At 47.0% G+C, this 17,578-nt stretch overlaps 1 protein-coding gene across 1 annotated transcript in view; it reads right to left on the bottom strand.

The window, feature by feature from the left end:
- The window catches only part of LOC132579464 (transmembrane protein 132D-like), a 781,341-nt gene that overhangs the window by 426,215 nt on the left and 337,548 nt on the right, over positions 1-17,578 (bottom strand). The window contains exon 3 of the mRNA XM_060249844.1: positions 225-371. Within this exon, the coding sequence (XP_060105827.1) occupies positions 225-371 (147 nt within the window). The remainder of the gene's footprint in view (positions 1-224; positions 372-17,578) is intronic.

Genomic DNA, 17,578 nt, shown 5'->3' with positions numbered 1-17,578 from the left:
CTGGAGCTTACGAGGCTCTTTTTTGTAACCTCTTGGAGGATTGGCTACATCAAGGGGGTGTGGCCTAACATGCAAAGGAGCTCCTGCTAGAATTCCACCCTGCCTCCAGGTATTTGCCAACCCAGAGGTGGCAACCCTATCTTGCTGAGTACGTCCAAAGAAGCTCCCAAGGAATACCAGCCTTCATCTGAATACTACCGTGAAGTCACTGCAAAGCAACTTACCTCTTTCCAGGGGGAGCAGTTTTCCTCCGACAGAAGATGACAGCTGGCGCATATTTCCCCAAATAGTCCACGCTCTTTTGGACGTCCCACGTGTATGGATTGCTAGCCTGGATGCTGAAAACGTTCACACCTTTCTTCACCTTTGCCCTGCGAGAGACAAGAGGCTATGTTAACAATTAGGCAGAGAATGTCATCTCCGGCCAGCCTATCAATCTTCATCGCATTCCTCATTACTGCTCCTTTCAAAGGCGCTACCGCATAAGATAGATGGCTTGCGTAATCCAGAAAGAAGAGTCTAATAGGCCGGGCTTTGTTCAATCTGCAGGAGAAATAGAAGCAAGGGTTTGTGCCAAGTTTGACCCCCTAAGCCTGATCCAAGAAAAAAAATTCTGGGGCTATAATATGGGAAGCAGATTTGTCAAACTCCCACTTTGCATTCTCCAAACCTCAGGCTATTAGAAGCTGCCAGGCATGAAAGTTAGGGTCCTTGGCAGGTGAGCGCAAACCAAACATACAAAAGCAGAGATATCGTAACAATTAGGGATGCTGTTGATTCACTGCGTGAATTCAGTATCGATTCGAGCACAACATAAAAACAGCTTTCCATGCACAGACCAGTAGTCCAGCTAGTCCAGCATCTTGTCTCACATACGCTGGTTCCAGACCGGCAACATGGAGTTCATCCCAAATCGGGCCAGCTCAAAATGGAGCGGCAGAAGCCCTTCCACATGCTCCCCCTCTAAGCACCCATAACCTGTGTGGGAAGTATTTTGGCACGGTCAGATGGCTGTAGCGCACCATTCCCTTGGGGCGGTTTCAGTTTATTTTTTTCCATACATTTTTAGTGGTCTTGTGCACATGCGTTCATGCACTCTGGGCAGTTTTTTTTTAAAGAATACAAATGAGTGAGTGCAAGTTCACACCACCAATCCACCTCACTTGCACGCTTCCACATCCGCACATCAAAGAGGTGAACGGCGCACAGCTCAGAAACTTGCTACCGTTTCAAAAGTGGTGGCTTTTTGAGCCGCTTTGAGGATGCCGGAGGACGGGGTGAGTGCGGGACCGGGGCGGGAGGCGGATGTGCAAATTTGGACACACTTTTCTGATCCGTTTCCCAGCCATCCCTGGGTCGTTTTAAACTGCCGGTCTGGAAAAAGCCATAGTGGCCAACCAATTCCTTTGGAGGGCCAACAACAGGGCATAGAAAGCAAGCAAGCCCTACATGGCCGAAGACCTGCTTACCTTAGGGACCATCTCTCCCCACTAGTTCCCCACTAGTTCAGATCTGGAACATAAAATCTACTATCAATCCCCAGGTTGGGGGAGGCAAGACTAAAATCCACCAAGGAGAGAGTCTTCTCGATCGCTGCCCCCTATTGGTAGAACCAACTACCGGAGGAAGTTAGAGCCTTGTGGGACCTCGCCCAGTTCCGCAAGGCTTGTAAGACAACATTATCCCAGCTAGCCTTTGACTGAATCCCTGATATAGTAATAAAAAGGATACCTAAAAGCACTGAATGCCATCAGATATTAATAATATTAGCCAGGGCTTTTTTGGGGTAGAGAAAGCCCAGCAGGAACTCATTTGCCTATTAGGCCACACCCCCTGATGTCACCACTGTTTCGCATAGGGCTTTTTCTACAAAAAGCCCAGCAGGAATTCATTTGCATATTAGGCCACACCCCCTGATGTCACCACTGTTTCGCATAGGGCTTTTCTACAAAAAGCCCAGCAGGAACTCATTTGCCTATTAGGCCACACCCCCTGATGTCACCACTGTTTCGCATAGGGCTTTTTCTACAAAAAGCCCAGCAGGAATTCATTTGCATATTAGGCCACACCCCCTGATGTCACCACTGTTTCGCATAGGGCTTTTCTACAAAAAGCCCAGCAGGAACTCATTTGCCTATTAGGCCACACCCCCTGATGTCACCACAGTTTCGCATAGGGCTTTTCTACAAAAAGCCCAGCAGGAACTCATTTGCCTATTAGGCCACACCCCCTGATGTCACCACTGTTTCGCATAGGGCTTTTCCTACAAAAAGCCCAGCAGGAATTCATTTGCATATTAGGCCACACCCCCTGATGTCACCACTGTTTCGCATAGGGCTTTTCTACAAAAAGCCCAGCAGGAACTCATTTGCCTATTAGGCCACACCCCCTGATGTCACCACTGTTTCGCATAGGGCTTTTCTACAAAAAGCCCAGCAGGAACTCATTTGCCTATTAGGCCACACCCCCTGATGTCACCACTGTTTCGCATAGGGCTTTTTCTACAAAAAGCCCAGCAGGAATTCATTTGCATATTAGGCCACACCTCCTGACACCAAACCAACTGGGACTGCGTTCCTGCACGTTCCTGCTCAAAAAAAAGCCCTGATATTAGCACAAAACTGTTTAAACTGTTATATTACTGAATGTTGTATTATTTGAAATGTATAATTAATGTTTTATCACGATTTTACTTCTGTGAGCTGCCCTGAGCCTACTTCAGCGGGGAGGGTGGGATAGAAATCTAATAAATCAAGTCAAATCAAATCAAATCATGTTGCCTCCTGGCTCTGGAATCCAGAGTCTGACTGCCTCTAAATATGATTTCCTTTTGCCACCATGGCTAGTAGCCACTAATGGACCGATCCTCCCTGAACCTGTCTAATCTCCTTTGAAAGCTGTCTATGCCTGTGGACATCGCTACATCCTCCGGCAGTGAATTCCACCTTTTTGGTCACCCTCGGTGCAAAGAAACATTTCCTTTTGTCCCTCTTGAATCTAACCGCCCATCAAGCTTCCATCCCGAAATGCAGACAGCTCGCAGAGTCCGACCATCCTTAGCGCGGAATTTGGATTGCCACAGTTTACACTGTGAAAGGCCTGGCGGGGAGGCGAAAGAGAAGCAAACACAGCCCTGAATATGTATGAGGATTGTTTAGGGGTTTCTTTTTTTTGCAAGCGCCAAATCAAGAAGAGATGTCATTATTATGAGAGAAGACACATTTGGCAGACGGTCCCTGGACGGTTGCTGACTTAAGCAGCGGGAACAGAGCCAAGGCAATGGAACAAAGGCCATGGGATTCCTTTTTCAAACCAACTTGGATGAGAAGGGCTGCGTGCGATTGTTTCATCTGCCCGGCTGGCTCACAGCCCTGGCCCTTCAGCTGTTTTCACCGCTTGTCTCGAACAATTATTGCGCACAGAAGAGCATGGCTATTTGCGGTTGGATTTTGCCATGTCAAGAAGCGTCTTCGAGGGTTTGAAGGTCACGTCCTTAACGCATGCTAAACGTTTCTCCAAACCTCCCCCCCCCCACACACCACCTCTCCCAAAGCCGACGGCGGCTTTAAAACTCCATTTGAAAATCAAAACAATAAGAACCACATCATGGTCTCAAAAAAAAAAATGAAATCAGTTCCAACAACCCCACATGCCACCTTCAGGTAACGGCTGGAGATCTCCTGGGATTACAACCAGGACTCTCTCTTTTTTGTAGGAAAAAAACCAGCAGGACCACATCTGCATATTAGACCATGCCCACTGATGTCATCATTGTTTCTCCCAAAAAAAAGCCCAGCAGAACCGCATTTGCATATTAGGCCACACCCCTGACACCAAGCCAGCCAAAACTGCATTCCTGTGCATTCCTGCTCAAAAAAAATCCCAAATGACAACTGTTCTTCAGGCAACAAAGGTCAGTTCAACCTGGAAAAAAATGGACGCTTTGGAAGGTAGACTCTGTAACATTATACTCCATTGAGGTCCCTCCCCTCCCCAAACCTCACCCCACTCAAGCTGCACTCTCAAAATTTCTGCACATTTCCCAGCCCAGAGATGACAACCCTACCACTTTCTAACCCAATGCTCTAGTACAGGGGTTGCCAATGGTAGCTCTTCAGATGTTTTTTGCCTACAACTCCCATCAGCCCCAGCCAGCATGGCTAATGGCTGGGGCTGATGGGAGTTGTAAGCAAAAAACATCTGGAGAGCTACTGTTGGCCACCCTTAAGAACATAAGAGAAGCCATATCGTATCAGGCCAATGGCCCATCCAGTCCAACACTCTGTGTCACACAGTGGCCAATACACACACACACACTGTGGCTAATAGCCATTGATGGACCTCTGCTCCATATTTTTATCTAATCCCCTCTTGAAGCTGGCTATGCTTGAAGTTGCCACCACCTTTTGTGGCAGTGAATTCCATGTTAATCACCCTTTGTGTGAAGAAGTACTTCCTTTTATCTGTTTTAACCTGACTGCTCAGCAATTTCATTGAATGCCCACGAGTTCTTGTATTGTGAGAAAGGGAGAAAAGGACTTCTTTCTCAACCTTCTCCATCCCATGCACAATCTTGTAAACCTCTATCATGTCACCCCGCAGTCAATGTTTCTCCAAGCAAAAGAGCCCCAAGCGTTCTAACCTTTCTTCATAGGGAAAGTGTTCCAAACCTTGCATCATTCTAGTTGCCCTTTTCTGCACGTTTTCCAATGCTATAATATCCTTTTTGAGGTGCAGTGACCAGAATTGCACACAGTACTCCAAATGAGACCGCACCATCGATTTATACAGGGGCATTATGATACTGGCTGATTTGTTTTCAATTCCCTTCCTAATAATTCCCAGCATGGCGTTGGCCTTTTTTATTCCAATTGCACACTGTCCTTAAATTTTCAGTGAGTTATCTACCACGACCCCAAGATGTCTCTCTTGGTCAGTCTCTGCCAGTTCACAACCCATCAACTTGTATTTGTAGCTGGGATTCTTGGCCCCAATGTGCATTACTTTGCACTTGGCCACAATAAACCTCAACTGTCACGGTGATGCCCACTCACCCAGCCTCAAAAGATCCCTTTGGAGTGCCTCACAATCCTCTCTGGTTCTCACCACCCTGAACAATTTAGTGTCATCTGCAAACTTGGCCACTTCACTGCTTACTTCCAACTCCAGATCTTTAATGAACAAGTTAAAGAGCATGGAACCCAGTACCAAGTCCTGCGGCACACCACTGCTTACCGTTTTCCACTGCGAAGACTGCCCATTTATACTCTCTCTCTGCTTCCTATTAATTAGCCAGTTTTTGATCCACAAGAGGACCTGTCCTTTTACTCTATGACTCTCGAGCTTACTAAGGAGCCTTTGATGTGGAACTTTATCAAAAGCTTTATAGAAGTCAAGGTAAACAACATCTATTGGGTCCCCTTTGTCCACATGCTTGTTCACCCCCTCAAAGAACTGTAACAGGTTAGTGAGGCAAGATCTTCCCTTACAGAACCCATGCTGAGTCTTCCTCAATAACTTGTGTTCATCAATGTGCCTACTCATTCTGTCCTTGATAATGGTTTCTACCAACTTTCCCATTATTGAAGTCAGACTGACTGGCCTGTAATTTCCCAGATCTCCTCTGGAAGCCTTTTTAAAGATGGGGGTGACATTTGCTACCTTTCAGTCCTCAGGAACGGAGGCAGATGTCAATGAAAGATTACATATTTTTGTCAGGAGATCCACAAGGTCAACTTTGAGTTCTTTCAGAACTCTTGGATATTTGCCATCCGGACCTGGTGACTTATTAGTTTTTAATTTGTCAATCAGTTGTAGGACCTCCTCTCTTGTCACTTCAATCTGACTCAGGTCTTTCAACACCCCTTCCAAAATTAGTGGTTCTGGAGTGGGCAAACACTTCTCGTCTTCCACAGTGAAGACGGAGGCAAAAAATGCATTCAGCTTCTCAGCCATTTCCCTATCCTCCTTCAGTAATCCTTTGACCCCTTGGTCATCCAAGGGCCCCACTGCCTCCCTGGCTAGTTTCCTGCTTTTAATATATTTGAAGAAATTTTTATTGTTGGTCTTTATGTTTTTTGCAATATACTCCTCATAGTCCCTTTTTGCCTGCCTTATCACAGTCTTGTATTTGATTTGTCACAGCCTGTGTTCCCTTTTATTAATCTCACTTGGACTAGCTTTCCACCGCTTAAAGGAGTCTTTCTTACCTTTTACAGTCCTTCTTACCTTTAACTTTACCCCTGCTCTAGTAGTTGCCGCCAAGGGTCATTTTGTAGAAAAAGAGGTGCCGGAGCTCATAGGCACAACTCATTTACATGTGCCACACACCCCTGCACCATTGGAAGGTGTACTCAATTACATCAGCTCAGCTTCTACCTTCAAATGCTTCTTGAACTACAATTATCAAAATACCAGACTGTGCCAGAGTTCTTCAGCAAAGAAGAAAACACATGACTAGGGCAGCTCAATCAGGAAAGGGAAAGAAAAATGGAGGGAAAATCTTGCCTCTGAGGGAGGGAAGTGGATGGGGCCGTCACACCAGGTCTGCTGAATTCTGCTTCCTCCTCTTTATCCACTCAACCCTCCAGGAGGAAGAGGAGGAGGAGGAAGAGAAGAAGAAGAAGAAGAAGAAGAAGAAGAAGAAGAAGAAGAAGAAGAAATTGGCTTTATTCCCCAATCTTCACCCTGAATCTCAGAGCGGCTTGCAATGTCCTTTACCTTCCTCTACACAACAGACACCCTGTGAGGTAGGTGGGGCTGAGAGAGCTCTCCCAGAAGCTGCCCTTTCAAGGACAACTCCCATGAGAGCTATGGCTGACCCAGCAGCTGCAAGTGGAGGAGTGGGGAATCAAACCCGGTTTTCCCAGATAAGAGTCCACACGCTTAAATGTGGCCCTCTGCCCAATTCAAAATCTAAAGCAAAATTTTGGTTTTGTAAAAAAAAAAAAATTACAGGATGGAAAGAAGTGCTGGAGCCGTAATTGAGAATAACTTTAATAATAATAAAAAACCCACCCCAAAGCAATCACACTCACAATTGCTCCCTTGTTATCCTCCAGCGAGGCTGCCTTCTCGGAGTTAGCGTGCCTGCTGCCATCCCAGCGGGAAGGATGGACGGCTGCACTGCCTCGCATGCCCTTGACTTTCACAGCACCCGGTGACAAATTGCCACATCCGAGCCCTGACTTTCAAAAAGCGTGACAAATCTTTGAATCTCGTCTCCCCAGAGGTGACGGCATGTGAAGCAAAGGCTTTTCCAAACGGCAGTCTTTATATTTAAAACCGAGTTGCTTAGGGATGCCAGCCTCCAGGTGGGACCTGGGGATTCCCCTGGAATTACAGCTCATCTCCAGACTACAGAGATCATTTATTTGGAAGGTGGACTCCATAGCGAGTGTTCCCTCTAAGCTGCATTAGTGTGAGCTAGCTCACAGATTTTTGACCTCCAGCTCACACATTTTTGTCTTAGCTCAGAAAAAAATAGCCCCAGAGCTAACTAATTTACGCAGTAGCTCACCACTTTAATGCCAGGGGCTCACAAAGTAGAATTTTTGCTCACAAGACTCCATGGCTTAGAGCAGCAGTTGCCAACCTTTTTGGCACCAGGGACTGGTTTTGTGGAAGACAATTTTTCCACGAACCGGGGGAGGGGGGCGGAATGGTTTTGGGATGATACAATTGTATTCTTTATTTCTATTAATTTGGTGTAATGGTTAAGTGTGCGGACTCTTATCTGGAAGAACCGGGTTTGATTCCCCACTCCTCCACTTGCAGCTGCTTGGAACAGCCTTGGGTCAGCCAGAGCTCTCTTATCTGGAAGAACCGGGTTTGATTCCCCACTTGCAGCTGCTTGGAATGGCCTTGGGTCAGTCATAGCTCTTGCAAGAGTTGTCCTTGAAAGAGCAGCTTTTGGGAGCGCTCTCTCAACCCCACCTACCTGTCTGTCGTGGGGGAGGAAGACAAAGGAGATTGTGAGCTGCTCTGAGACTCTGAGATTTGGAGTGAAGGGCAGGATATAAATGCAATGTCATCGTTGTCTTATTAGTATTACTACATTGTAATATACAATGAAATAATTATACAATTATTGTTGGGGACCCCTGGCTTAGAGGGAACATTGTCCAATGCCTTATACCCCACTGAGGTCCCTGCCTTCCCCAGGCCCCATTCCCCAAATCTCCAGGAATTTCCCAGTCCGGATCTGGCAACCCTATCCCCCACCCACTGGTGACCCTACTGTTCAGGGAGGGGCTATGGTTCAGTGACAAAAGCACCGGCTCTTCATGCAGAGGGTCACAGAGGAAGAAAGGGTCTCCTTGAGTGTCCAGATCAAACCCCTGCTCAATGCCAGAAATCCAAGTTCAGGCATTCCCGACAGCAGGGCTGGCCCAAGACTGTCCGGCACCCTAGGCGAGGCTAACTTCCGATACCCCTCTCTGCGCGGGTAACATCACCGAGTCACATGGGGGTGCCCAATTTGGTGACCTCAGCAGGCTGGCGCCCTAGGCAATCACCTAGATGGCTGTTCAGCCCCTGCCTGAATCTTTAAAGGCACTCCTATGGAAAAGTCCCATTCATTTTAAAAACATCTACTGAGCAAGTAGGTTAGCCAGGTGTCGACCCCAAGACGAGGTTTAGGGCACATTCTCCTTGCCTAAAGTTGAGATATTGGAGCTCTCCGTGACCACGCATATTTGAAAGTCACACAAACACACACCGCACACACCCCACCGTGTCCGGCAAGCCTTCAGTCGACTGCAGGAGAATTCTGGAACGACAGTCGTCCCGAAAAGATGAGTAACATCTGATTTGTTAGCACCAACTGCAGATGGTTTTAACTTGTACTGTTCAATGGTTGTATCGATTTCATGATGGCAATCGCAGTTTACTATGATTGGATGTAAGCCACCCTGAGCCCGCCTTATAAATCGAATTAAACGTAAACATAAACATAAACCGTGACCTCTGAATTTCTGTAGCCTGCAGATGGGCAGCAATACTCTGGCAAAGAACAGTGCGGCTGATTTCCGTCACCATTTGTGCATGTGGGTGGGGGTGAGGGGGTGAACGGTTCATCTTTTCAGAGCCACCTGACGGGTGATGACGCACAGTCCCAGCTGCCGTGCGATACAACTCCAGGCAGTTCAGTCGACTCCTGCTCTCCAATAATAGCTCATCAGCAAGCTCCACCCCAAGACACCACGAAGCCCAGGGCCTTTTATTGTAGCAGGAGCTCCTTTGCACATTAGACCACACGACCCTGATGCAGCCAATCCTCCAAGAGCTTACAGGGCTCTTCGTACAGAGCTTAGTGTAAGCTCTTAGAGGATTGGTTACATCAGTGGGGTGTGGCCTAATATGCAAAGGAGTTCCTATTACAGAAAAAAAGTTCCTACTACAAAAAAAAACCCAAAACCTGCCCCATCCTTTGCTTGAAGTAGGGTTGCCAAGTCCCTCGCAGCTTGCTGTACCATAGAGTTTTCCCTCCCAAATGGCTAGAGCATCCGGGAAAACCATAGAGTTTTCTTGGAAATGCCTAGAGTGGCCGTCATGCTCCATCGCCTGTGAACCAACAAGTGGGCCGGCGAGTTGAGAACCTCTCGAGCGGGGGAACCCCGCCCCGACCAGGGGCTTAGCTTGAAGCCTCCTGGGCCAGTCATGATCAGACCTCATTTTGGACAGGAGCTCACAGGAGCAGAGCTTCAGAACCTCAGAATTTTATTGTGCTCTTTCTTTTTTACTGTTCCTGCCACAATACTTGCTTCTGGGCTCCGTTGTTCAACCCCTCTGTGAGAATTTGGCTGGACTCTTAAGAGTTGACAAACTTTTAAAATATTTTTCCCCCACAAAAAACGGAAAATTAAGCAAAACATATAAAGCAAATGGATGGAAATCTTCATCATGCCACTGTGCTCAGACAGGAGGAAGTCCAGGACTTTTTTTCGGTAGCAGGAACTCCTTTGCATATTAGTCCTCGCCCCCTGATGTAGCCAATCCTCCAAGAGTTTACAAGAGGCCCTATAATAAGAGCCCTGTAAGCTCTTAAAAGATTGGCTATATAAGAGGGGTGCAACCTAATATGCAAAGGAGTTCCTGCTACAAAAGAAAGCCCTGAGAAAGTCATTTAAAAAGTATGAAGGGAGTAATTTTATTTTATTCCATTTATTTATTCATTCATTCATTCATTCCATTTTATTCCATTTATAAGGTTTTATTACAATGGTTATAATTCAAGGAGTATTTTAATAGAGATGCTGAACTGATATAATTTTGTACACCTTCTGGTGATGTCAGGGGTGTGTAGCATATGCAAATCAGTTATGCAAATGAGCTCTGGCTCTTCTTTTTCTATGAAAAGTCCCCTGGTCACGGTTCTCTCTGAACTCTCTCAGCCCTGCTCACCTTCCAAGGAGTCTGTTGTGGGGAGAGGAAGGGATAGTGATTGTAGACAACTTTGAGACTCCTTCAGGTACAGAAAAGCAGGGTATAAAAACCTACTCTTCTTCTTCATCCTCTGATCCAGCATGGTTCTTCTTAACGTTCTAAACAGCATACTCTTTCGCAAGGCGCATCATCAGATTAAACGTCTTCTTGTCACACACTGTTCCTTATCGCACACCTTGCCACTCTTTCTCAGGGTTCTTAATAGCTCGAGAGGTCTGCTCACATATTATGTGCCGGTCTGAATGCTACGAAATACTTTGAGAGGCGTCCTAGCAATCCGCCGCCTGAGATTCTTGTCAGGTACTGATTTTCAGGTCTACCTCATTCCCATTCCCCTCTGGGGGTTTTTCTGCACAATCTCACCAGTCCCTTCGTATTTATCAAGAGGGGAATTTGCTGGGGGCAGGCAGGGGAAACCAGATAACCTTGCACATATGTCAGGAGAGAAGCACCTGCGTGCTCCAGCAGTAAAGCCGACTTACAAATGTTGAAAACAAAAAGGAACGGGTCGGCCCTGTGCTCTGCTTGTGCAAGGTGCCCAAGAAAAAGGGGAAGCAGAAAGGATCTTGCACGCCGGGGAGGGGTGTTACCTAGGTTTGCCAGCCTCCAGGTGGGGCCTGGAGCTCTCCCAGAATTACAACGGATTTTCAGGCTATGGGTATCAGTTTCCTGGAGAATATGGCAGCTTTGGAAGGCGGACTATAGCATAGGGGTGGCCAGGCTTGCTTATGAATTGCAGATGTTTGAGAGCTGCAAGGAAGGAAGGAAACAAGGAAAGTTGGAAAGAAAGCAGCTTTAACGAAATGCCTTCTTCAAGTCGCTGGCTGCCTTGGCTCGGAGAAGCGATTTAAAGAAAGAAATGCCTTCTCCAAGCTGGCTGAGGAGGCGGTGGGGGCTTTGTGTGAAAGAGCCACATGCTGTCCCCGAGCCACAGTTTGGCCAGCCCTGCTATAGCGTTATACCCAACTGAGGTCCGTCTTCAAACCCAGCCTTTTCTTGGCTTCATACTCAAACCTTCAGGAATTTTAGAACCCAGCATGGGCAACTTTAGGATTACACCCTTCTAGCTATATTCTGTTTTAGGGATTCCTGGGAACATGCTGTCTTCTTTGGGAAGAAGAAGAAGAAGAAGAAGAAGAAGAAGAAGAAGAAGAAGAAGAAGAAGAAGAAGAAGAAGAAGAAGAAGAAGAAGAAGAAGAAGAAGAAGAAGAAGAAGAAGAAGAAGAAGAAGGTGATGATGATGATGATGATGATGATGATGATGATGACGACGACGGCCTGACTGACTGACTGACTCAAGGCCATTCCAGCATCTGCAAGTGGAGGAGTGGGGAAACAAACCCGGTTCTCCCAGATAAGAATCCACACACTTTACCACTACACCAAACTGGCACTCCAGTAGTCAACCAGTTCCTCTGGAGGGCCAACAACAGGGCATGGAGGCCAAGGCCTTCATAAGAACATCAGAAGAGTCCCGCTGGATGAGACCAGTGGTGCATCTAGTCCAGCATCCTGTCCCACACAGTAACCAACCAGTTCTCCTGGAGAGCCAACAACAGGGCATGGAGCCTGAGGCCTTCGTAAGAATTATGCTGGATCCGACCAATAATCCACCTAGTCCAGCATCCTATCTCACTCTGTCACCAGTCAGTTTCTCTGGATGGCCAACAACAGGGCATAGAGGCTGAAGCTCTCCCCTGATGTTGCCTTCTAGCTGCCTACTGGTTAAGCACTGGTTGTTCACTTGGTGCACCTGTCCACAACATCCCTGTCTGTGGTATCCCTTGCCATAATCCAGAATAAGAGCAAACAGAAGGCCATCTGAGTCTAGGGTTGCCAACTTCAAGGGGTGCCTGGAGATCTCCCGGGATTACAACTGATCTCCAGGAGACAGAGACCAGTTCCCCTGGAGAAAATGGCTGCACTGGAAGGTGGATTCTTCATGACGCCCCACTGAAGTCCCACCCCTATCCAAACCCTGCCCTCCCCAGACTCCACCCCCTCAACATCTCCAGAAGTTTCCCAACTGAGAGCTGGCAAACCCCATCTGAGTCCTTAGCACAGAGCTGGAGACGAGAGCGCCTTGAATCAATACCTTTGCATTTCCCAAACGCATAAAGACAGTGATTTGCCAATTCTCTCTTCTTGACCTCCTAAACACCATGTTTACTCAAGTGATAAAGAGAGGCTTCAGACCATGCAATTAAAATGCAGGTGTCGCTCCTTTGCATTTACCCGCACGGTCTGGATCTTTTTTTTTTCTTTGCATCTCTACGAATTTCTTCTTCTCTCCCCCCCCCCTTGTTCTTTTTCTCTCTTTGTAGTTTACAACCAGTTACCACTTTAGCTCCCGGCCCCTGTCATTACTGCAGGCTGGTAATGGCTGTGAAATTGTTACTTAAGTGTTGTATAAAGCGGAACAGCTGCCTAGTGAAGAAATAACACGTCGCAAAATGCGGCATGCCACTAAGTGGCAAGGTGTAATGTCAACTGAGCCGGCACGTCTAGTTTGGAGCCACCAGAGGAATGCATTATATATATATATATCTCCAGGAGGTAAAGGAGGGAGATCAAAGCTGGATTTAAATGGAAGAAGGATGCTGAGCGCAAAAAGTGTTGTGAATGTCAAGCAGCAACGTGCTCATGCTCGTTTTGTCCCTTCTGGGTTTCGTCTCTTCCTTGCCTCTGATTTCCACCCACTATCGAACTTCCAAGCGGCAGCGCAATTCGCAAACCGCCAACCTAAATACAGAACACCTGCCATGCAGCAAGCGCTTCATGTACACCTGTCCCAGCTTGGGATCAGTGAATATTTCCTGTTTTTCTTCTAATAGTCATCATTTTTTTTTGGCAGGGGGTGGGTCAGTGTTTTCCTGCTGTTTGGTATATTTGTTTGTAGAGTACAATACAAAACCTGGAGATCTTTTGAATTCCATGTTAGCTGTGTGACACTGTGTTGTGTTAGGCATAGTGAGTTACAGTTTGTATGGTCTGGGCATGCTTCCAAATAGTGTGTGTGTGTGTTAAGTGTCATCAAGTCATAGAAACATTGAATCATAGAATGATAGTTGGAAGCGACCTCTAGGGTCATCGAGTCCAACCCCCTGCACAACGCAGGAAACTCACAAATACCTCCCCCTAAATTCACAGGATCTTCATTGCTGTCAGATGGCCATCCAGCCTCTGTTTAAAAACCTCCAAGGAAGGAGAGCCTACCACCTCCCGAGGAAGCCTGTTCCACTGAGGAACCACTCTAATGGTCAGGAAGTTCTTCCTAATGTTGAGCCAGAAACTCTTTGGATTTAATTTCAACCCATTGGTTCTGGTCAGTTACAACTTTTGGCCACGCTATAAATTAAGGTCCTCCAAAACGTCCTATCATTGACAGCTAGGGTTGCCAAGTCCTACTTTGACTTCGGCAGGGGATTTATCTTGTGCACATGGTGTGATGACGTCACCCGGAAGTGACACCATCACGGCGGGCACATTGTGCTGAGGATGCTCTAGGACTGGGGTAAAAACTCTATGGTAGCATAGAGTTTTGCCTGAATGCTAGAGTGTCCCCCATGCTTTGTGCCCAGCACGATGATATCACTTCTAGGTTACATCATCCTGCTGGACATGTCGCATGATGATGGAGCTCTTTGGGGGGATGGGGATCAGTCCACTCTGGTGGGTTGCAGGCCCCCAAACCAGGGAAACCCTGCCCCCAGCACTGTTGAAAGCCTTGTTCAGATCTTGCAAATTGATGGTTGTGGCTCCCTTAAATGAGTCAATCCATCTCAGGTTGGGTCTTCTTCTTTTCCTGTTTTTCTGTCTTTTCTAGTGACTCTTGCCTTCTCTGTTCCCAAATTTAAGAACATAAGAGAAGCCATGTTGGATCAGGCCAATGGCCCATCCTGTCCAACACTCTGTGTCCCATAAGAACATAAGAGAAGCCATGTTGGATCAGGTCAGTGACCCATCCAGTCCAACACTCTGTGTCACATAAGAACATAAGAGAAGCCATGAGGGATCAGACCAGTGGCCCATCCAGTCCAACACTCTGTGTCACATAAGAGAAGCCATGTTGGATCCGGCCAAAGGCCCATTCAGTCCAACACTCTGTGTCACATAAGAACATAAGAGAAGCCATGTTGGATCAGGCCAATGGCCCATCCAGTCCAACACTCTGTGTCCCATAAGAACATAAGAGAAGCCATGTTGGATCAGGTCAATGACCCATCCAGTCCAACACTCTGTGTCCCATAAGAACATAAGAGAAGCCATGAGGGATCAGACCAGTGGCCCATCCAGTCCAACACTCTGTGTCCCATAAGAACATAAGAGAAGCCATGTTGAATCAGGTCAATGACCCATCCAGTCCAACACTCTGTGTCCCATAAGAACATAAGAGAAGCCATGTTGGATCAGGCCAATGGCCCATCCAGTCCAACACTCTGTGTCCCATAAGAACATAAGAGAAGCCATGTTGGATCAGGTCAATGGCCCATCCAGTCCAACACTCTGTGTCACATAAGAACATAAGAGAAGCCATGTTGGATCAGGTCAATGACCCATCCAGTCCAACACTCTGTGTCCCATAAGAACATAAGAGAAGCCATGTTGGATCAGGCCAATGGCCCATCCAGTCCAACACTCTGTGTCCCATAAGAACATAAGAGAAGCCATGTTGGATCAGGTCAATGACCCATCCAGTCCAACACTCTGTGTCACATAAGAACATAAGAGAAGCCATGAGGGATCAGACCAGTGGCCCATCCAGTCCAACACTCTGTGTCACATAAGAGAAGCCATGTTGGATCCGGCCAAAGGCCCATCCAGTCCAACACTCTGTGTCACATAAGAACATAAGAGAAGCCATGTTGAATCAGGCCAATGGCCCATCCAGTCTAACACACTGTGTCACACAGTGGCCAAAAAATTTTTATCACCTCCCCGTAACTTCTATTCAAATTTTGCACTTCTGAACTTCATGATCTTTTTTTCCAAAGTGGGCCTTACGTTTTAGGAATTCCCCATGGTTTCTTATATTTAAAATTTCTGCAGCATCCAGCTCATTTGTGTCCCTCCTCGCCCCCAATACACAAATTAAAAAGGGACCCATTTACAAAAGTACTGCCCTCCAAAATATGCAAGCATCGTGACTGTCCTTTTGCATGTGTGTGGTGTTGCAATGATGGTACATGTACACTTGACTGCCTTCATAAAACACTGCAAAAAAAAAAAGCAACAACGATTGTGCGTGCAATATCATCCAGATATGCAGTGTTTTACTGATGTGCAAGAGTACAGATGTGTGGAAATAAACCGCCTCATGAAATCATGTTCGTGATCCTATCTAGATTAACACACTGCAAAAACAACAACAAAAACAACAACAACGAAGTCCAGGTATGTGCTGGTATCACAGGAGAAATGCAGAGGAACTGAAGTGTGCAGAAAACTTTACTCTGTTTCCAGAATCGATTTTAGCTATCCCGCCCAAGGCAGAAAGAACGCACAAAGGAAGAAAGGAATGAAGGAAAGCTATTTACTTGCTTAGAACTGCATTCTCTTTGGGGCAAGGACTGGGTATTTCCTTTGTGTGCATGCCCTGAAGTGGATAGCTCAGGCTAACCCAATCTTGTCAGATCTCAGAAGCTAACTGGGGTTGGTCCTGGTGTCTGCTTGAATGGGAGATCACCACGGCTTTTTTGGAAGCAGGAACTCCTTTACATATTAGGTGACACCCCCTGATGTAGCCAATCCTCCAAGAGCTTACAGCAAGCCCTGTAGTAAGAGCCCTGCAAGCTCTTGGAGGATTGGCTACATAAGAGGGGCGTGGCCTAATATGCAAAGGAGTCCCTGCTACAAAAAAACCACCCTGGAGACCACCAAGGAAGTCCAGGGGCCCAACACAGGCAGGCAATGGCAAACCCACCTCTGAGCCTTGAAAACTCTACAGGTCACCATAAGTCGGCTGCAACTTGATAGCACTTTCCACCCCCACCATTTATGGACATCTTAATGGTGGACAGGTGTTTGACTGATGGAACAATGTCTAATATCTGAGGGTAGCCATGTTGACCTGTAGTAGAACTAGGGTTTCCAATCCCCAGGTGGGGGCAGGGGATCCCCCTGTTTGGAGGCCCTCTCCCCACTTCAGGTTTATCAGAAAGCAGGGTGGGGGGAATGTCCGCTGGGCACTCCATTATTCCCTATGGAGACCGATTCCCATAGGGTATAATGGAGAATTGATCCACAGGTATCTGGGGCTCGGGGAGGCTGTTTTTTGAGATGGATGCACCAAATTTTCAGCACAGCATCCTGTAGCATTCCTCAAAAGACCCTCCGAGTTTCAAAAGGATCAGACCAGGGGGTCTATGAGCCCCAAAGAAGGTGCTCCTATCCTTCCTTATTTCCAGCGGAGGGAAGACATTTAAAAGGTGTGTGGTCCTTTAAATGTGATGGCCAGAACTCCCTTTGGAGTTCAATTGTGCGTGTCACAACCTTGCTCCTGGCCCCACCGCAAAAGTCTCCTTTTGGCTCCACCCCCCAAAGTCTCGAGATATTTCTTGAATTGGACCTGCCAACCCTAAGTAGAACACCTAGATTTGAATCCAGTAGCACCATAGAGACCAACAAGATGTTTTGGATATAAGGGTTTTTTTTTTTTTAAAGGAGCTTTGACTCTTGAAAGCTTCTACCCTAAACAAAAACCTTGTTAGTCTCTAAGGTGCAACTGGACTTGGATCTAGTGCGTGGCATGTTACACGCTTGCCTAGAGAGCTGCCCAGGCACAATTTGAGGCAGAGAAGGATGGCAGGTGGACAAATCGGATCGGAGCACCTGAACGTTCCGTGGACTGGAGCATAAACAGCAGCTGCAGCCTGACATCCCGTCAGACACTCATTCATTCGTTTAAAATATTTACATCCCCCACCCTGTCCAAACAAGCTCGGGGGCGGCGAAAGACAGAAATCGGAACAGACAATCGCTGCAAAAAAAAGTCACCCCGCAAATCACGCCAATGAAACTTTAATGCCGTCACCTCCTACGGCTTCCACGCGGCCCCAAATGTCAACACCATCAGCAGAACACCCTCCGGAAAAGTCGGCTAAAAGCTAAAAGGGTAGGGATCCAGCAAATG

The sequence above is a fragment of the Heteronotia binoei genome, chromosome 11 (assembly GCF_032191835.1).
Source record: "Heteronotia binoei isolate CCM8104 ecotype False Entrance Well chromosome 11, APGP_CSIRO_Hbin_v1, whole genome shotgun sequence".
NCBI lineage: Eukaryota > Metazoa > Chordata > Lepidosauria > Squamata > Gekkonidae > Heteronotia > Heteronotia binoei.
Note: the sequence above shows the minus strand (reverse complement) of the source record. Positions and strands in the feature narration are given on the sequence as shown.